Genomic DNA, 18,974 nt, shown 5'->3' with positions numbered 1-18,974 from the left:
TGTCCCAAAGAATGGTTTAATCCCCAAGTCCTTCTCATAGAATCAATGGGCTCCAGGAACCACTTCCTTCTTTCCCACCCGCAGATGTGAGTCCAGCATCACTCACAGTTGATCTCTGCATTTGCTCTCTCACACAGATCCTTCAGGTTCATCTTGCCAAAGATTTTGAGAGCCACCTCCCAGGCCTGCTCTCCTGGATAACACTTGTTCATCAAGTTAGCCAAATCCTCCCGCTTGGCCGTCTTCACTTCAGACCAGGGTATCCTGCAGGATCCAGGTTCCGAAGTCTCATTCTTTAGGAGTGACTTGAATCTATTTAATTCCTCTTTGTTTAGCTCCTCCAAATACAGTAGCAGCCCAAAATCAGAAAAGAAGGAGGAAGATGACAAGTCTGTCATCTTGTCCATGGATCAATATTCAAGCTTCAGTGGGGAAAAAATAATCAAAAGAACGTGGACTAAATGGGGCCTATGGAAAAATAAGTTTAGAAAATGAAATACCTCTAAAAACATAGATTAATTCAACAAACCTGTGTTGAATCCCACTGTATCAGGCTCAGTACTGACTTCCTGTCCACTGTAAACATTTTCTATCAAAAAAACATTCTTCTAATATAGACCCATCTATGTTTCTTCCACCTTCCCAAGAGTTACTCCCAGTCCCACACTTATGAGCTGTAAGAAATAAAGAAAGGCAATCCACCTCTCATTACTCTTCTGCAAAGCAAAGATGTCAGAACCAATCTCAGAGGACTGTGGTATGGATTAAATAAGGTAGACTTCATATATCAACTGGCTCAGAACAGGCTCCTACTAAGTATTGGCAAATTTCTTCATTCTCTCTCTCCCCCACCAACACCCAACATACATCTCAGCCTATAAAACGTTGTTATTGTACCCCCATCGTTACTCTTGAAGCACATTTGTCACCATTGGCATATATCACCATTTACCTCTTGTCATGTCATCTCTGGTCACAAATCCATACTAGTCCCTGAAGATCTGCGTTCTTAGCTCACAAGCTACTTTCACATCCACTCCCCAACACCACAATTATTCTGGGTGAGCTCAAAGTTAAAGCCCTTCCCAAACAGCATTCTCGCCCACCTCAACCCCCATGACCTCATTCCACTGCAGCATTTCATTCTGATGCTCTTACTCAGACTTTATCAGCAGCAGCTACCCAAACTCTGCAGAGTCCCTTAAATTAATTAAACCCTTAAACTAATACCTTCCAGTTAATTGAGCAGTTTCACGCCCTCACTCCCATGGTGACTGTTCTTCAAATGCTATCAAATCCTAGTCTTTTGAGCCCTCTGTTTTCCTCTTATTTATCAGCCATCTTAAGAGCCTTATTCAGTTTCTTATTTAGCACGGGTACTGCAGTCAATCGTTTAAACCGTGTCTTCAAGTTCCTCATCTCCTCTTCAGTGATTTGCCTTAAGAGACAGAGCTAGTAAGTGGTACAGCTAGAACTCAACCTAGATCTTTCTCCAACCCCCTCTCCTTTCCAGCCTTTCATATGCCACCCCCTAATCTTGCCAATGGGATTGGATAAGATTGATGGGACAAGTAAAAATCTACAGAGGGAGATTTTACTTCTTAAACAGAAGGCGAATTATCTGAAAATTATAAAGTAAATCAGGACTTTCTCCTACAGTAACCGGTGAGCTATCGGCTGTTTTAGGGTTTTGTTTGTTTTGACTGCACTGCAGAAATAATCTAGATTATAGATTAGGATCTGACCAAAACAGGTTCCATAGTAATTTTTTTTTTTAAGAAGCAAAAAGGAGAAAATTTGAGGAAACTTCAAAGGAACACTGAAATTCCTCCAGAACATACAAAATACAGTAGGTGAGGGAAAATGTGATATGTAATGTACAGTTATCACTGCATGGGAGCCTATCTTTTCCTTCTTCTTTCCTGTAACAAAAGAAGGTGGCTCTAGCCCCTTTTCTATAGCTCATTCCTTCACCCCTGAATCTCATTAGAGTCAGGAATTATTAAGGGACTTAATCCATCAGAAATCTCTCTTCACTTCTCTAGCCTCAACTTCTCCCTGTCCTCTAAGTCCTTCTCATTAGCATTTAAACATGCCCAAGTCCACTTTAGTCTTCTACGAATGTTTCCTTCACGTCACATCCCCTTCATTTTCAGAGCCAAACGTCCTCACAGCCTTCTATACTTTATGTATTATACCTCCTCAGTCCCCTGCAACCTAACTGTTGCTACCACAATTCCACTGAGATAGTTCAGACCAATGCCCACCTTTTTGTAAAACCCACTAGGTAGGCATTTTAAAATTCAATTTTCGTATCTGTAAGCAGGAAAAATAACAGTACCTCCGCAAGGATTGGAAGATAACACATGCACCTAATTTACAGGGTGCCATACGTATAATACTACTATTTTAACAATGCCTTAATTGTTGATATTTTGTCCCCCCTTGGCTCTCATAATATCCCATACTTCCCTCATTTTCCTCCTGCCTTTCTAGGTGAAACTTTCAGCAGAGATCTGTAAGTTCTGAACCCTACTGGGCTTCTACTATATGATATCTACAACTCTGACAGAGAGTACAATATACTTTGGCTTCCTTCCCAAAGGTTTTATGCTGTTCTTGAAGGAATTTGTTTTTTTTTTTTTTTTTAAAACCTAACCTTTTTTTTTTTTTTTTTTAATTTATTTATGTTTGGCTGTGCTGGGTCTTCGTTTCTGTGCGAGGGCTTTCTCTAGTTGCGGCAAGTGGGGGCCACTCTTCATCGCGGTGCGCGGGCCTCTCACTGTCGTGGCCTCTTTTTGCGGAGCACAGGCTCCAGACGCGCAGGCTCAGTAGTTGTGGCTCACGGGCCCAGTTGCTCTGCGGCATGTGGGATCTTCCCAGACCAGGGCTCGAACCCGTGTCCCCTGCATTGGCAGGCAGATTCTCAACCACTGCGCCACCAGGGAAGCCCCAGGAATTTGTTTTTATTTTAAATTTTGTGGTCTTCCTTTGTTTACATTTTTGGGAAGAGGAAAACAGATGTTGTCTGGTGTGGCTCCTCTTCTGCGATGGCATTCATAAATTCCAAAATGTTCTGAACTAAAATGGGAACCCATGGCCTAGGAGGATCTATTTCAATTTGCAAATTTATTGATGTAAAATTTTACCACCCATAGTAATGAAAGGATATTTGTTCAAAATAAATTATTCACTCAGCACATATTAATAATTACCACATTTGTTGAGGATCTACTGTGACAGGTTCTTTATGAAAATTTTCTCTAGTCCCGAAAGTTTGGTTTTATCCATATTTTACAGATACAGGGACTCAGAAATTAAGAAGCTTGCCCAGGTTACAGAGTTGACAAGGAGCTTATCAGACTACAAAATTCATTCTCTTTCTACTAGGTACCACTTGCCTTCTAATTTCACTTTATTTTCCCAGACACAGGGAATTCAGATTTAATGAAATCTGTGTGGCTATGCTCTGATATCTGACCCCGTGCTGAACACCGGGCTAGGGGAAAGGGAAGACCTCTAAATATATAATGGCAGTCTTCTGAGCTCTAGCAGTTCCAGAACACAAAGGAAGGAGGAATTCTTTTCCATAGAGGGTAGAGATGAGAAGGTCTTGGAGAAGTTACATTTTATCTAGGAAACAGGATATTCCCACCCTTTTCATACATTCCTGTCTGATTTCCTTTCTTGGGCCACTGTAATCTCCTATAGCAGTTTCTCAACCTCACCACTATTAACATTTTTTGCCAGATAATTCTTTATTTGGGGGATACTGTAAGTGCATAGTATAATGTTCAGCAGCCTTCTTGGCCTCTACCCACTATATGCCGTTAGGACCCTCAATCTCCCACAGTTGTGACAAACAAAATGTCTTCAGACATTGCCAGATGTTCCCAGGGCAGCAAATTGCCCCAGTTGAAACCAGTTCCAAAGCCTTACCCTCTACTGCTTCGTACACAACTCATCAGCCCTTCTCTATGACATTACCACAACAAATCAAAGAAACAGAGTAGATAGCTCAGAAAAAGGCATTCCCATGAGATTGTAATGTATGTTAGAAGAAACATCATAATTGGAAAGGGAAGCATTCAGTGTAGATTATTAGGACAACGTGTAAACCATTCAGACAAAAATTAGTATCCTCAGAATAAATCTCAGATACATAAATCAGTACATTGTTAATACTTCAAACAAGAGGGGGAAAAAGCAGAGCATATTCATTACACCTTAGAAAAGGAGGAACTTACCAGCTTGGGCACAATAAGGGAAATGATCAAGAATCAGGATGAATATCAGGAGATATATTGTTAACTATGTTGAAATTAAAACTTCTTGTCCATAGGAATTCAAACACAAAAGGTAAACTGAAAACAGCAAATGTTTTTAGGAAATTTGACAAATAACGAGTTGAAGTTTAAATTAGTAAAACCACTTTAGAACTGTTGGCATTAACTAGTAAAATTGGAGATGTGCACCCAGACCCAGATCTTGGTTTCTAATACCATTCTCCAATAAGAGGAATGAGGGCTCCTTGGAGAAACTGCTGATTCTAGAGCTGGGGCTGGGAGTATACAAACTGAGTCTAAAGCTTCTTGTTATGCCAGAAAGTAAGGAAAAGAAAAGGATGAGGTAGGTCAAAAAGATACAAGAACCAACCCAAAAGAGCTCCCAATGGCAAAAGTAAGTAATGTAGTATTATAACCTAAAGTATAAAGCAAATGTTCATAAGTCCGTACTGATACAAATGACTGAATGAATAAATTAATGGGGGGAAAGAGACAAATCTTACTTACAGAAGAATTCCAAATACTTTATGTAGCTATTCCTTCCTCCAGGAGGTGGATCTTAACCCCAGCCCACGCCCACCCAGGAGTGTGGATCATTCTTAGTGATTTGCTAAGTGGAGAAACCTGACACTCTGCCCTAGCCTGGTGATCAAGGTTAATATCATCAACCATAAGTCACTGTTGACAGTGTGTACCACTGATGTGATTTGATGAGAATAGCATATAACCACTGTGATATTCTTCCCCCAAATCCATAATCCCTGTCTAACCACGAGGAAAATTTTAGACAAACCTAAATGAAATGCTACAAAATACCTGGCCAGTAACTCTCAAAAATGTCGAGGTCATCAAAAACAAGGAACGACTGAGAAACTGTCACAGACCAGAGGAAACTAAGGAGACAAGATGCCTAAAAGTATTGATAATATGGTATCCTAGAAAGGATCCAAGGGCAGAAAGAGTACTAGGAAAAAAAAATAGTGAAATCTGAACTAAGTGTGAATTAATAGTTTTAATTAATTGCTTTAGTTGTTACAAATATACTACAGTAATACAAGATGTTAAAAATAGGGAAAATTGGGTAATGGGTGCACAAGAACTCTTTTTTCTGTAAATCTAAAACTATTCTAAAATAAAATGGTTGTTTTAAAATTGGATTTATGCATGCACGATGGCCTAGCAATTACAGTCCTCAGAATATTTTATACCTAACAGAAATGTGTGTGTGCAGGTATATGCCAAGAGACATACAAAAATAGCCATAACAGCATTGTCTGTAATTCCGAAGCACTGGAAAAGATCCAAGAGCAAACCTATAGTAGAACCAATAAATAAACTGGTAAATTCATAGAATGAAATCCTATGGGGCAATGAAAATATATGATCTGTAGTTACATGCCACTAGAATGAATCACACAAACATAATCAGTGAAAGAAGTCAAACCCCAAAAGATTATATACCATATAATTCCATTTATAAAAATATCAAAACTAAAAAATAGAAAACTAAACTGGTATACTGTTTATGTATGTATGTGTAAGTGTTAAAGCCATATTTTTAAAATGGGCTGGGGTAAGGAAGTAACTACCATAAAAATCAGTTTAGTGTTACCTCTGCAGGGAGGGAGGGACTTGTAATCAGGAAGCTTCCCCTGGGCTCTTGGGCACTCTATAGTAATGGTAATACGTTAGTATAGTGTAGTACGGTAATAGTAATCTTCTATTCCTTGACCCGGTGATGGTTTACATGGATGATCACTGGGTTATCGTTCACTAAGATGCACATTTATGTTTAATGCAGTCTTCTATATGAGTTACAGTCCCCTCTAAAATATGGTTTTAAAAAGGTTCATATCACCAAAAGACATAATACAAATATATTAGAAAAGCACTGAAATAAAATTATTGTAAATAACCTTTTCAGACGGGGAAAATGGCTAACAAGTAGTTCAGAAAATGTTCAAACTTAAGCAGATACCAAAACTAATACAAACCAGGTGATATCAATCCACGCTTATTAAAACGGCAAAAATAAACTTTAAGAAACAATACCGTATGACGATGAGAATGGAAGGAAGCAGATATTGTTAGTGTAAATGTTAATTTGTACACTCTTGGAAAGCTGCAGGTTTCACAGCTCTGGAGAACTTTAAAAATATGCATGACTGTTCAATCAGTAACTTCTCTATGGGAAATTATCCAATGGAAAGAATTCCAAATACAGAAAAGAAAGTTTTGTGCATAATAGAATAGTAAATAATTGTCAACAAATTAAAATTTAATGATGATCAGTGAAATAAATGCATAAAAATATGGCACGCACTTGATTTCTCAGCCATTAAAATGATCTCGTCATACAGCAATACGCAACACATGCATGGTTAAAAGCAAATGGTAGGAGCATTAAGGATTACAACTAAGGAATTGAAACCTCTGCATAAAAAATGGATGAAATATATCAAAGTATTAACCACTGTTGTGTTCTGGGTTTAGGACAATTTGTAACAACTTTCTTTAATCAGAATACATTACTTCAATACGTGGAAAAATAAAAAGGTGAGAGAGGCAATATCAATTTGTCAAATCTCAAAGAGATAATGAATGCCTGCCAACTGTACTTGAATATGGAGGGTGGGAGCTCAGTGGAAACCTCTGTGAAGAGAGCAATGTTAGGTCTCTGCTGGGGGAGAAGGAGTGGGAGTGATAAAGCCTCACTATTATGGGTAGAGGGTGACTGATGCAGGGAGCAAATATGCGCTATTCTTTTTAGAACTTTGTTAGAAGAGGAATGAGAGAAATTGGTAGCGAGGAGCACAGAGACTGCAAAGTTTTAGGCTAGCGGTTTTGTCTTCAGTCGGGCGAGGGGGTTGGAGGCGTCACAGGGTGGAGGAATAACGGCGGAGCCCAGGTGGAGGGAAGATTCTGGGATTGAAGGATAAACACCTGCTCCGGGCAGAGGGGAGAAAACCGTGCCTGAATTCATCAGAACTCTTGACAGTGGGGATAATCATACCACCTGACATCAGGAGAGTTAAGAAACGGGCATTGCCCGCGAGTTAAAGGCTACACTAGATCTTCACCCAAACTGCACTCATTACCCACGTGGGTACCCCGGTCCCGGGCTTCCCGCCTCCCCAGGTGCAGCGGACTGGAACCTGGGAAGTGGCCTCTCCCGCCCGGTCACCGCCGGCGCCCTCTAGCCAGCACCTTTCTCCACCCCCGGGGTCCTAGCAGCTCTCCTCTTGGGCCTCGGGCCGAGTTTGCCTGCCCTTTCTTGTCTTCCACACAGAATCCGGGCGCTGGCAAAACGCTCACGGGATTTAACTTCGTATTTTAGAGCAGGCAAAATACACGCAGCGAAGAGGACGGTCATTCCATACCTGGGGTCACACGGTGGGCATTGGTGGCGAAGGTTCAATTCCAGCGCTGAAAGCCACGAACTCAAGAGGGAAAGGAAAGAGGGAAGGGAAGGGCTCAAGAGTTACCTGCTGTCTGATGCGAAAGGGGAACTCACTCTTTGACTCTTTACGCCAAAACTCCCTCCTGCGCTTCAAGCCGAGCAAACGCGCGCAGAGTGCTGCGTGGGCCGCCCGGGATGCTTGGACCCTCACAGCCCCGCCCAGAGAGTGTCTCTTCCCATTGGCTCGCGGGGCAAGGGGCTGTTCCCACTCTCCCGCTCCCGGCCTGCGTCTTAGACCCGCGTTACCACGCCCTGCTCCTAGGAAAAGATACACTATTCATTATAGGACCTTCTGTGCGCAGCACACCTTGGGGCACGCAGCCTCCTTTTCCCGATAACCAGTAGCATGTGGGGAAGAGAGAGTCTGGGAGTTGGACCCTAGCTATGGATGACCTTTCCCAGACAGGCTGACTTATAATAAGCTGCGTCCCCTTATTCATCCCTCCAATAATCCCTATAACTGTTGAGCACCCACTTCGTGCCTGACACTTTTCTGGGCCTTCTCTAGCAGGGAACAAAACATTCAAAATTTTGCTGCCGCCCCCCGCCCCCAGACCCCCACACCTCCCATGGAGCTTACATTCTACTGGAGGAGTAGAGATAACCAACTGCAGTGTATCAGATGGTGGAGCATTCCAGGGGGAGGAAATATCAAGTGCAGAGGCCCTCGGGCAAGAGTCTGTCTGATAGACATGAGGAACATTTGAGTAAATCAAGCGTCATGGTCATCATGACCCTGTGTTGACATATAGATAGTGGAATTTCATCCAAATCCCAAATCTCTTGTGTGAATTTATGGCCTTGGCCCCTCAAAGTTGGCTTAGACTCTAATAAATCCAGCAGCTTCAGCAATTAGAATCGTCTAACTCTCAGATGAGAGACCTCAGATTAAACGGGCAAATGTGTGTCCTCTTAGGATGGGGATTACCCATTCTAAAGACCCTTTTTGTTTTTTTCCTCTTGACCTAGCAAGATTTGGGAGATTGTGGAGTTGTCCATAGCCTCATTTAAGGTAACACTTCTCCAGCTGGAATCTTCACGGAGAGCTTTAAACCTTATTGGCAAAGTAGGAGTCAGCATTCATTGTCATTAAGTAAATGTCCACTCTAGGCAGCAGATACTAAGGGAGCAGGCCTGCTAGTTGGCAAGATGGATCCAACAACCTCAATCACTCAGAAGTCAGAGCCTTAGATTGTAAACATTCATATAAAAACTAATTCAAAAGGATAACCAACAGTGTGAGGGTGAGAGAAAACAAAGTACACTCTCTTGGTTTGGCTCCAGCCTACTATATGGATTGGTTATATAATAGCTCTTCAAGTAATGTGCTAAATATTTTATTCACAAGTCCATACAGCTTAAGAGAAGCTATGAATGTTAGAGGTTTTGCATCTGAAACCATTTCTAACATGCTCATAAAAAACCATGAAATAGAACACATTTATTTCACAAAAAAATTAAAGACTGAGGAGACTATTAAAGAAACGAAGTTTTAGAAACTGAGGGTCCCAGAACTGTACCTTAGTAAAAATGAATTAGACACTTTCATTTTTATTTTATTTACATATATCTGACAATATTTGATTTTATGTGAATGCTTACGTTTTATAATATGCATTTTAGGGCAATCTTTTTTGTTTCTTTTTGACTTAGCTCTCCCACTAAAAAAACTCCTGTGAAGAACATGTTTGCCCTTTATTGCATCATTATTTAAAAAATTCTGTTTTGCCTTTTCTCTATTACTTTTGGTAAAATTTAATTTTCCATGCCTTCTTTCCTTTTTTTTCTTAGTATATGTGCTGCTGAAGCAAGCACCATGCCTTTTTTCCTTGAAAAGCTAAATAATAAAATTGAAATGCAAGTCTTATTAATTAACAACTACTACGGAAAGGCATTTCTGAAAAAATTTATAGATGTCTCCACAAGCCCTTGCAACTGGAAGGAGAGACACCATTCTTCTTCATAAAACTAATCTAACAAGGTGAAAAGTGGAAATCAGTAATAGAATATCCATCTTGTTTTGCTGTGCAATAAGGAGATCTGCATAGATATTCATAATGCTACCATCTTGTTCTATTTCTGCTAATATTGCACTTGAAAGTGTTAGTTGTACGGAGTACTCCTATAAGATACCTGGACTTTTGAAAGTATTGCAATGCCTTGTGAAAGTAACCTTTAACATCTAACATGAATTCTGAGTGATTGTAGTCCTTCTTCTTCTGATAATAATATTATAAATGACATCTCTGTGTCACTAGAAGGTAAAATGCTTGGAGGTTTGTCAAATAAGAAAGCTTGTGATTTCCCTTATCTCCCACAAGCACAGAGGTAAAAGTCATGAAATTCCTTTTTTACTAAGAGTCTGAGAGACTCATAGGCCCTCAATTTTCTTCCTATCTTTACTCACAGTGATCTCTCCCAATAAATGAACCACATGAAGTACATCAACTATCTGGAATGTATCCTTTTGCATTTTTTCTCCATGCTTGTATAATTATACTCACAATAACATACACAAACACACACACACACACACTGAGTTACACAATTTGAATTATATTTTGTTTTTTGCATCCTGAATTCCTCACCCAACAAATAATTTTGTGCGTTGGCTATTAATGCTCTCTCCCCAGCCCACTTCACTCCACCAAATAGAATGGCTCCATACTCCATAGTGGATAAAGATTTTTATCCATTTAGTTCACTGTGTATCCCCAGCACCTAGAACAGTGGATGAGTCCATCCACACCTCATGACTGTAAGAAGGGACTGATGTGGAAACAAATATGACAAGTTGAAAGAAAAACAATTAGGCCAGAATGGCTAATACGGCAAAAGGGAGCAGAATAATGAAATATGGAGTCAGAGAGGTAGGGAATTAGATGAGAAAAGTATGGCCCTATATGTAGGGCCATATAGGTTACTGTGAGAACTTTGGCTTTCACTTAGTAATAAGCTAGGGAGCCAAGTAAGGGTTTTGAGCAAAATGAATAATCACAATTATGTTTTGAGAGAATCATCCAGGATCCTCATGAAGGGGATTGGAGTAGCAATAGCAGAAGCGAGAGACCAGTTAATAGGCTATTAATAATCCAGGTGAGAGAAAATGATGGTAGCAGAGAAGCCTAGGTCTTGGCAGGAAGAGAGCAGGAAGGAAAGCCCCACCCGACCAGCGAGTTACCAGAAGAGAAGCGGGTCCCCATCAAACGAAATTTGAAAAGCCCTCTTCGCGGCTGTGTGACTCGAATTTAGAGACGACGCTACAGCCAGAGCTAGTGGGTTGCCCATTCCGCCGAGTGCGCGAGATAGCAGGCGTTACCACCCCTCGCCCCCCAGGGTGACTGTTTCCCCGAATCCCCAGCCCTGCCCCCCCTTCCCAGGGGCCCTAAAAACACCTAGAACCGTCCCATTAACGTTAGTATGTTGGGGGCTCAGCCCCATCCTCGGTTCAGAGTGCCATAGTACACAGTCCTCTCACCCCAGAACGCTGATGGTTTAAGGCCGGGTCTCACCTCGTTCTTTCTGGCCAATCAGGAGCCACGTCCTCCGGCGTTTTCCTTTCCCGCCCCGCCTCCTCCCGTCTCCATGGGAACGCTCCGAGTGTCTACTCCGAGGCCTGGGGCTTCGGTTTTGGTCAAGCGGGGCTGCGGCCATTGTTTATTTAGACGAGTATTTGGGCCGGTCCCCGTCCCCCTCCAGAGGCTCCGTAAGTGACGCGGACTCTCGGGAGCACCGAGCCAGAAGCGGACAAGGGCGGGGAGAGCTGTGGCAGGAAGAGAGGCAGAAGAGGGAGGGCCGGGGGCCGAGAAGCCGCTCCGGCTTAGAAATCTCGGACACCAGTGTAGGTGTCTTCACAGCCGCCCGCCCCACGTTTAAACTGAAGAAGGGGAAGGAGAGAGGAGGCACAGGCAGCTTGGGCCCTGGGGCCGGGGTGCTTGGGGCCGAGAGGTGCTGGGGCGGAGGTCTGGTTGGGGAACGGAGGCCTGGATGTGGAACGGAGGCCGCGCGTGTTTCCGCGACAGGAGCCGAGGCCGCCGGGATCCAGCTCCGCGAGAACCGTTTGTACGTCTGAACCCGGAGCTTCAGATGTAAAACTCTGGCGGCCCTTGGTGCGTAGTGGGAGCCCAAACCTGTCCTGCTCCTGAGACACCATGAAGCATTTTTCTCTCTAGGGAAAGAGGGCTCTTAACTGTTTATCATTTTCCACAGGGACCTGTGATCAGCAAGGGAGGACCAGGGTGGCAAAGACTCATGCCCCCATTTTACAGGTGAGGAAAGTGAGGCCCTACGAGGTCTAGAAGTTTGGTCTTTTTCGAAGTTCTACAAGTGGTTGGTGACAGAGTTGAGACTATTATCATGTCCTGGGGGCCCTAGATCTGGGATCTTTTGCTAAGACTCTGTACTCCGATCTAATAGTAAATCCAGTATTTATGTTGTAAGAAGTAGGAGAGGGTGATGGAATTTACCTTTCTACTTAACTGATTGAACAAGATTTTAAAAATATACTTTTAGAAAGAACTATTTAAGTGTGCTGTTGTTTTCCCAATCTTTTTAAAAAATTGTTCTTGTTAATAATAAACTAGGAAAATTTTGAGGCTCAGAGAGGTTAAATTACATAGAAAGCATCTGCATTCCTGGAGGGACTAAACTGTGAGATCAAATTCTGTGTTTTCATGCCCAAACTAGAATTGTACTTTTCTAAATGGTCAGAAATAAGGTCCTGAGTGCCAGTTTGTACAGCTCTCCTTTCGGGTGCTTGAAAGGGAACAGAAATGTTCTTGGGCTCTTTCTGACGTCTGTCTGGGAGATTTGGGGGGTCACACTCAGTTAGTACGTGGGGATTGTAGTGAGTTTGGGAATTTCAAGTCATGCCCAGTAGTTCATTCCTCCTTTCTTCTCCCTCAGCTCAACCTTCTCAACACTCCACCCTTCCCCCAAAAAGGAGCACGAAGGAGGAAGGAATGTTCACTGTTTCCCTCACAGTCTGATCCCAGGTGAGTCGGATTGTCTTTTCTCATTTATAAAATGCCCCAGACTTCTCCATGGATAGTGGGAGTAGTGGAGGTGGCCACGGGGATGGATGGACCAGACTGAATAGAACATATTCCTCTTTGCCTGAGAAGCTTTCAAGCCTCTTATGCAGCAAGCCCCTGCCTCCTGCCTCCTGCCCAGTGTCTTTTCCCAGCAATTACTCATTCAGTCAGCCAGTCATTCAAGCCTACTATATAATTCATACTGTTTTTGATGACCCGAGATGAATAAATACAAAAATGTCTTTCCTTAACCTTGGAGAAACAAATCACTGAGGTTAATAAGAATTTCTAAAGTTATCATACGTTAAACAGTGCTGGAATGAGTGGCACTTTTAAGTAAAAGACAGGAACAGGAACTCAGATTTGAATAATTACTATGAATTGCAAGATATCTTTCCAGACAGGAAGACCATCATTTAGTCTCAGGCAGAATATAAAGGGACAAATAAGGAAACTGGGCTAGTTGCAGTAGAGACGTAAGTATGAATGTATAAGGTAAGGCCATACTCTGGAGGGCAATTAATGTTTAACTGGTTACTTATTCTTGTGTACCACTCAGAGTCCACGGCACATCAACCAGAGACAGCCATTATTGACATTTTGATGTATTTATCAATATTTAGAGTCTTTTATTTAATAATATACATACATACTCACTAATCCATACAAATACTAGTATGTATGCATACATACACATACACATATGTACAAATATGCAAACATAAATTTAAGATACATATATAAAGAGATTAGTATATATAAAAAAATTTGAATCATGACAGATAGGCTCCATGAGGGCAGGGAATGTTCCTAGTATATAGAACTATGCCTGGCGTATAGTGAGCACTCAATGAATATTTGTTGAATGTATGAATGGCTGTTATATGTTTAATTTTTTCATTTAACGTATGAAGTGGACATTTTTCCAAGTATGTTTGGATAGCATGAGTTGTTTTTTTTTTAACATCTTTATTAGAGTATAATTGCTTTACAATGGTGTGTCAGTTTCTGCTTTATAACAAAGTGAATCAGTTATACATATACATATGTCCCCATATCTCTTCCCTCTTGCATCTCCCTCCACCCCACCCTCCCTATCCCACCCCTCTAGGTGGTCACAAAGCACCGAGCTGATCTCCCTGTGCTATGCGGCTGCTTCCCACTAGCTATCTATTTTACATTTGGTAGTGTATATATATCCATGCCACTGTCTCACTTCGTCCCAGCTTACCCTTCCCCCTCCCCATGTCCTCAAGTCCATTCTCTAGTAAGTCTGCATATTTATTCCAGTCTTGCCCCTAGGTTCTTCTGACCGTTTTCTTTTTTTTTTTTTAGATTCCATATATATGTTAGCATATGGTATTTGTTTTTCTCTTTCTGACTTACTTCACTCTGTATGACAGTCTCTAGGTCCATCCACCTCACTACAAATAACTCAGTTTCGTTCCTTTTTGTGGCTGAGTAATATTCCATTGTATATATTTGCCACATCTTCTTTATCCATTCATCTGTTGATGGACACTTAGGTTGCTTCCATGTCCTGGCTATTGTAAATAGAGCTGCAATGAACATTTTGGTATATGACTCTTTTTGAATTATGGTTTTCTCAGGGTATATGCCCAGTAGTGGGATTGCTGGGTCATATGGTAGTTCTATTTTTAGTTTTTTAGGGAACCTCCATACTGTTCTCCATAGTGGCTGTATCAATTTACATTCCCACCAACAGTGCAAGAGGGTTCTCTTTTCTCCACACCCTCTTCAGCATTTATTGTTTGCAGATTTTTTGATGATGGCCATTCTGACCGGTGTGAGATCATATCTCATTGTAGTTTTGATTTGCATTTCTCTAATGATGAATGATGTTGAGCATCCGTTCATGTGTTTGTTGGCAATCTGTATATTTTCTTTGGAGAAATGTCTATTTAGGTCTTCTGCCCATTTTTGGATTGGGTGGTTTGTTTTTTTGATATTGAGCTGCATGAGTTGCTTGTATGTTTTGGAGATTAAAACTTTGTCAGTTGCTTCATTTGCAAATATTTTCTCCCATTCTGAGGGTTGTCTTTTCGTCTTGTTTATGGTTTCCTTTGCTGTGCAAAAGCTTTTAAGTTTCATTAGGTCCCATTTGTGGAATTTTAAGAGAGATCTTTTGGGCATTGATTAAAATAATTATATGGCTTTTCTTATTTGACATTATTATGATGGCTTATAGTTAATAGATTTTCTCTTATGAACCTTCCTTTGCCTTTTGGAATTAGCCACCATTTCATCATGCTATAATATACTTTGGTATTATAGCAGATCACGTTTTCCAAAGATAGTCATACCTATAATTCATCCTATCCTTCATGTTCTTCTTACAATGTGACTTTCACTCTTCCCACCGAAAGGTGTCATCTGTGTCCCCTTTTCTCAAATCTGGCTGGGGTCATGTGTTTGCCTCAGCCAATGGAGTACAGCAGAAGTGATGCTATGTGACTTCCCAGGCTAAGTCATTAATAGGATGCAGCTTTTGCTTGCCTGTCTCTCTCAAGAAACTTGCCACCATGTTGAGAGGTAGCCCAGGCCACATGAAAGGACCAAGTAGAAAGAAACTGAGACCTTCCACCTTACATCAACAATCACAACCAACCTGCCAGCCATGTGAGTGAGCCACCCTGGGAGTGAATCCTCCAGCCCAGTCAAGCCTTTTAGGTGACTGCAGCGCTAGCTGACAGCTCAACATCACTCTCATGAGAGGTCCAAACCAGAACTGCCCAGCCAAGCTACCCCTGAATTTCTGACCCAGAGAAACCATGAAAGATAATAATTATTGTTTTAAGCCACTCAGTTTTGAAGTAACTAGTTGTGTGGCAGTAGATTATAAATACAGGTGTTGCTGCATTTTATTGGCCTTATATATTACTTTGTTTCTGAAGTTTATGTCAATATTCATTAGTAATATAGATCTGTAGTTTTCTGATTTTGCTGTCTCAGTGTTTTCCTGAGTTTCTTAAAATTTTTGATAATTCTTTTATATGCCTTGGAATAGTTTAATAGAATCACATAATCTGTTCTTTGCAAATCTGAAAGAATTCATTTAATGAAACTTTTGGGTTGTTATTGTGAAGGTCATATTTCTTTGATAACTTGACCAGTTTCTTTCAAAATATCTGAACTGTTCAGGATTTTTCCCTTTTCTTGGGGCTATATCAAATGGTTTTCTAGGAAAAAATACATTTCCCATTCAGATTTTCAGATTTATGTTCTAAAGAATGGTGGAAAGTGCCCACCTAATGTTCAATTAAATTTTTATCTGTTGCTTTTTCACTAATCTCATTTCTAACTTTTTTCTGTTTGTGCCCACCCCTTTTTCTTTTCTTTTATAGCTAGTCAGGGATTGATTTATTTTATTGTTAATATTTTCCCCCCAAAGAACTGGTCCTTGGATTCATTTAACAATGGTAAATGTTTTTCAGTCCTAACATTTTCTTTTACTAACTCTATAACTCTCCCTTTAACATTTAAGTGTTTAATCCATCTAGTGTCCCATTGTATATGATATCAAGTTGGAATCCAGCTTTATTTTTTCTCATATAGTTAATCAGTTTCACACCACCATCTAGTATAAATAATCCATTCTTTTTTCTTTGATTTTTAATGCCATCTTTATTGTTAGTAAGTTTTCATATATAAACAGGTACATTGCTTAGGCTCTTGAGTCCTCAATTCTGTTCTACTGGTCTATTTGTTCTGATTTTACTATTGTAGTTTGGTGGTATGTCAGTATCTAGTAGAACAAGTCTTCCTGCTTGGTTTACTTAAGTCTTCATGGACTTCTTTTCCCTTCTTATAAATTTTAGGGAAAAAAAGTATATCATGTTCCTCAAAAAATCCAGCTAGAAATTTGACTGGAGGTATATTGAATTTGAGTCATCTCATCCAAGAACATGGAGGCATGCTTCTCCCTTTATTCAGATCATCTTTTTTCTGCTTTATTGGAATTTGAAAGTTGTCTTCAAAGATAAAACTATCTTTTTATAAGATAGTTGGTTTTTTGGTTTTTTGGGTTTTTTTGCTGTTGTGAATGATATCTTGTTTTCTGGTAGTTGATTGCTGATACCGTGATGCTTTTGCTTTATTGTGTCTGGTAATTTTGCTGAGCTTTTTCATCAGTTTATGGTTTATCCACATACTCTTGTTTTTCTAGGTAGATTGCCATAACATATGCAAATAATGACATTTTATGTTTTTTCTTCTAATCCTTATGCTTCTTATTTCTTTTTCTTTTCTTATAGTACTTGTCAGAACCCTTAGTACTATTTTGAAAGCAGTGGTGATGGTGGGCATTCTTATCTTGTTACCATCATAAAGGGAATACATATAAAATTTCTCCATTAAGCTTAATGTTTGATGTAGATTCTTAGTATCAATATATAACCTTTACCAATTTAGGTAGTTTCTTTTTATTTCTAGTTGGCTAAAAGTTTTTTTAAGACCTTTATAGGCAGTGAACATTATGATCTTTGTCACACAATTTTTCTGCATCAGTTGAGATAATTGTGGTTTTCTTCTGTAGTCTGTTAGTATAGTGAATTATGTTGATTAATTTTCTCATGTTGAACTGTCCTCCATTCCTGTTATAAATTATGCTTTATCATTTTTTCATACATATCTGAATTCAATTAGCTAATATCTATTTAGGATTTTTTACATATCTATCAAACTTAAAAATGGGCCTATAGTTTTCTTTTGTATTGTTCTTACCAGGTCTTGTAATCAATATTACACTGGCCATATAATGAGCTAGTGATTTTCACCTTCTATTTTCTAAAACAATTTGATTGTAATAGTAATTAACTGTTAATTGAACATTTGTTAGAACTCAACTGTAAAACTCTTTGGGCCTTTGATTTTGGGGGAGGGAGAAAGAATCTTGGCTGCCATTTCAGTTTCCTTTAATACTTACTGGTCTGTAATTTTATATTACTCTTAAAATCTATTTTGGCATTTTATATTGGCATTGTGTACTTTACTAGGAATTTGTCCTTTTATATAGATGTTCAAGTGTATTTGCATATAGTTCATAATGCTCTTGTATTTTAAGTCTTATGTCTGTGGTTATTTCCTCATTTTGTCCAGAATTTTGTTTATAATCATCTTTTCAAAAAAAAATTAGACTTGCAGAGATCTGACTTATTAAATTTTTAAGAGCATCTTTTGGCTTTATGCATTTCCACATCATCTATTTGTTTATTGCCTCTTTGACTTTCAGCTTTATCCTTCTTTTTTGAAGTTTGCTCTTTTTTTGGGGGGGGGTTGTTTTCTGAGTTTCTGAGTTGAATGCTTAGGTTGATTATATGTAGCCATTCTTATTTCCTTTTAGTACTTATTTATCTGGGTCTTGAAAATTTTGATGTGTAATTATTATTATTCAATTCAAATTTTCTTAATTATCATTATATTTTCCTTTTAAATTTAAGGGCTATTTAATATGTTACTTGGGTTCCAGAAGTATGGATTTTTAAATTCCATTGTTAATAGTTCCTAATTTTTTTACCTTGTACCTAGAGAATGTATTCTGCATTATGTTGATAATTTGGAATTTATTGAGATTTCTTTTATAGACCAATACGTGGTCAATCTTGTAACAGTACTGTGGGTTCATGAAAATAATGTGTATTTAGTGTTTTGGGAGTATAGAATTCAACACAGATAAAATAACTCTAGTATTAATTGTACTGTTTAGTCTTTATATTGTTGAGTTCTTTGGTTTTGCTTGATCTGTCATTTTCTGAGAGGATTGTATTAATATCTATAATTACAATCAATGGTGTATATATTATATCTCCTTAAACTTACGATAGTTGTTACTTAATACATTTTGAAATTTTATTTGTGGGTGCAGTTTAATTATAATGGATATTTTTTGGTCTTACTATTTATTTACTAATACAGAAAAAAAACTGTGTTTTTGTCCCTTATATTTTTGCCATAAATTTTTTATTGGGATATAACTGACATATTAGTTTCAGGTATACAACATGATTCTATATTTGTATACATTGTAAAATGATCACCACAATACATCTAGTTAACATCCATCACACATAGTTACAAATTTTTTGCCATAAATTTTATCTCAGCTGAAGTTAAGTTTGTTATTACAGCTTTCTTTTGGTTCATATTTGTGTGGAATATGTTTTTCCATCCTTTTAT

At 39.4% G+C, this 18,974-nt stretch overlaps 2 protein-coding genes across 5 annotated transcripts in view; one reads left to right on the top strand and one right to left on the bottom strand.

Annotated features, from left to right (window-relative positions):
* NLRP14 (NLR family pyrin domain containing 14) overlaps positions 1-2,633 on the bottom strand; it is a 54,802-nt gene extending 52,169 nt beyond the window's left edge. The window contains 1 exon segment of the mRNA XM_082476784.1: positions 107-2,633. Within this exon segment, the coding sequence (XP_082332910.1) occupies positions 107-407 (301 nt within the window). The 5' untranslated portion in view covers positions 408-2,633.
* A 5,745-nt stretch (positions 2,634-8,378) lies between these two features.
* Positions 8,379-18,974, top strand: part of ZNF214 (zinc finger protein 214) — a 29,961-nt gene continuing 19,365 nt past the window's right edge. For all 4 annotated transcript variants that reach the window (XM_082476334.1, XM_082476333.1, XM_082476336.1 and 1 more), the window contains exons 1-3: positions 8,379-11,808; positions 11,956-12,014; positions 12,652-12,740. In XM_082476334.1, the coding sequence (XP_082332460.1) occupies positions 11,734-11,808; positions 11,956-12,014; positions 12,652-12,740 (223 nt within the window). In that variant the 5' untranslated portion in view covers positions 8,379-11,733. The remainder of the gene's footprint in view (positions 11,809-11,955; positions 12,015-12,651; positions 12,741-18,974) is intronic.

Source organism: Balaenoptera physalus, assembly GCF_965194825.1.
Source record: "Balaenoptera physalus genome assembly, chromosome: 10".
NCBI classification, from domain to species: Eukaryota; Metazoa; Chordata; class Mammalia; order Artiodactyla; family Balaenopteridae; genus Balaenoptera; species Balaenoptera physalus.
Note: the sequence above shows the minus strand (reverse complement) of the source record. Positions and strands in the feature narration are given on the sequence as shown.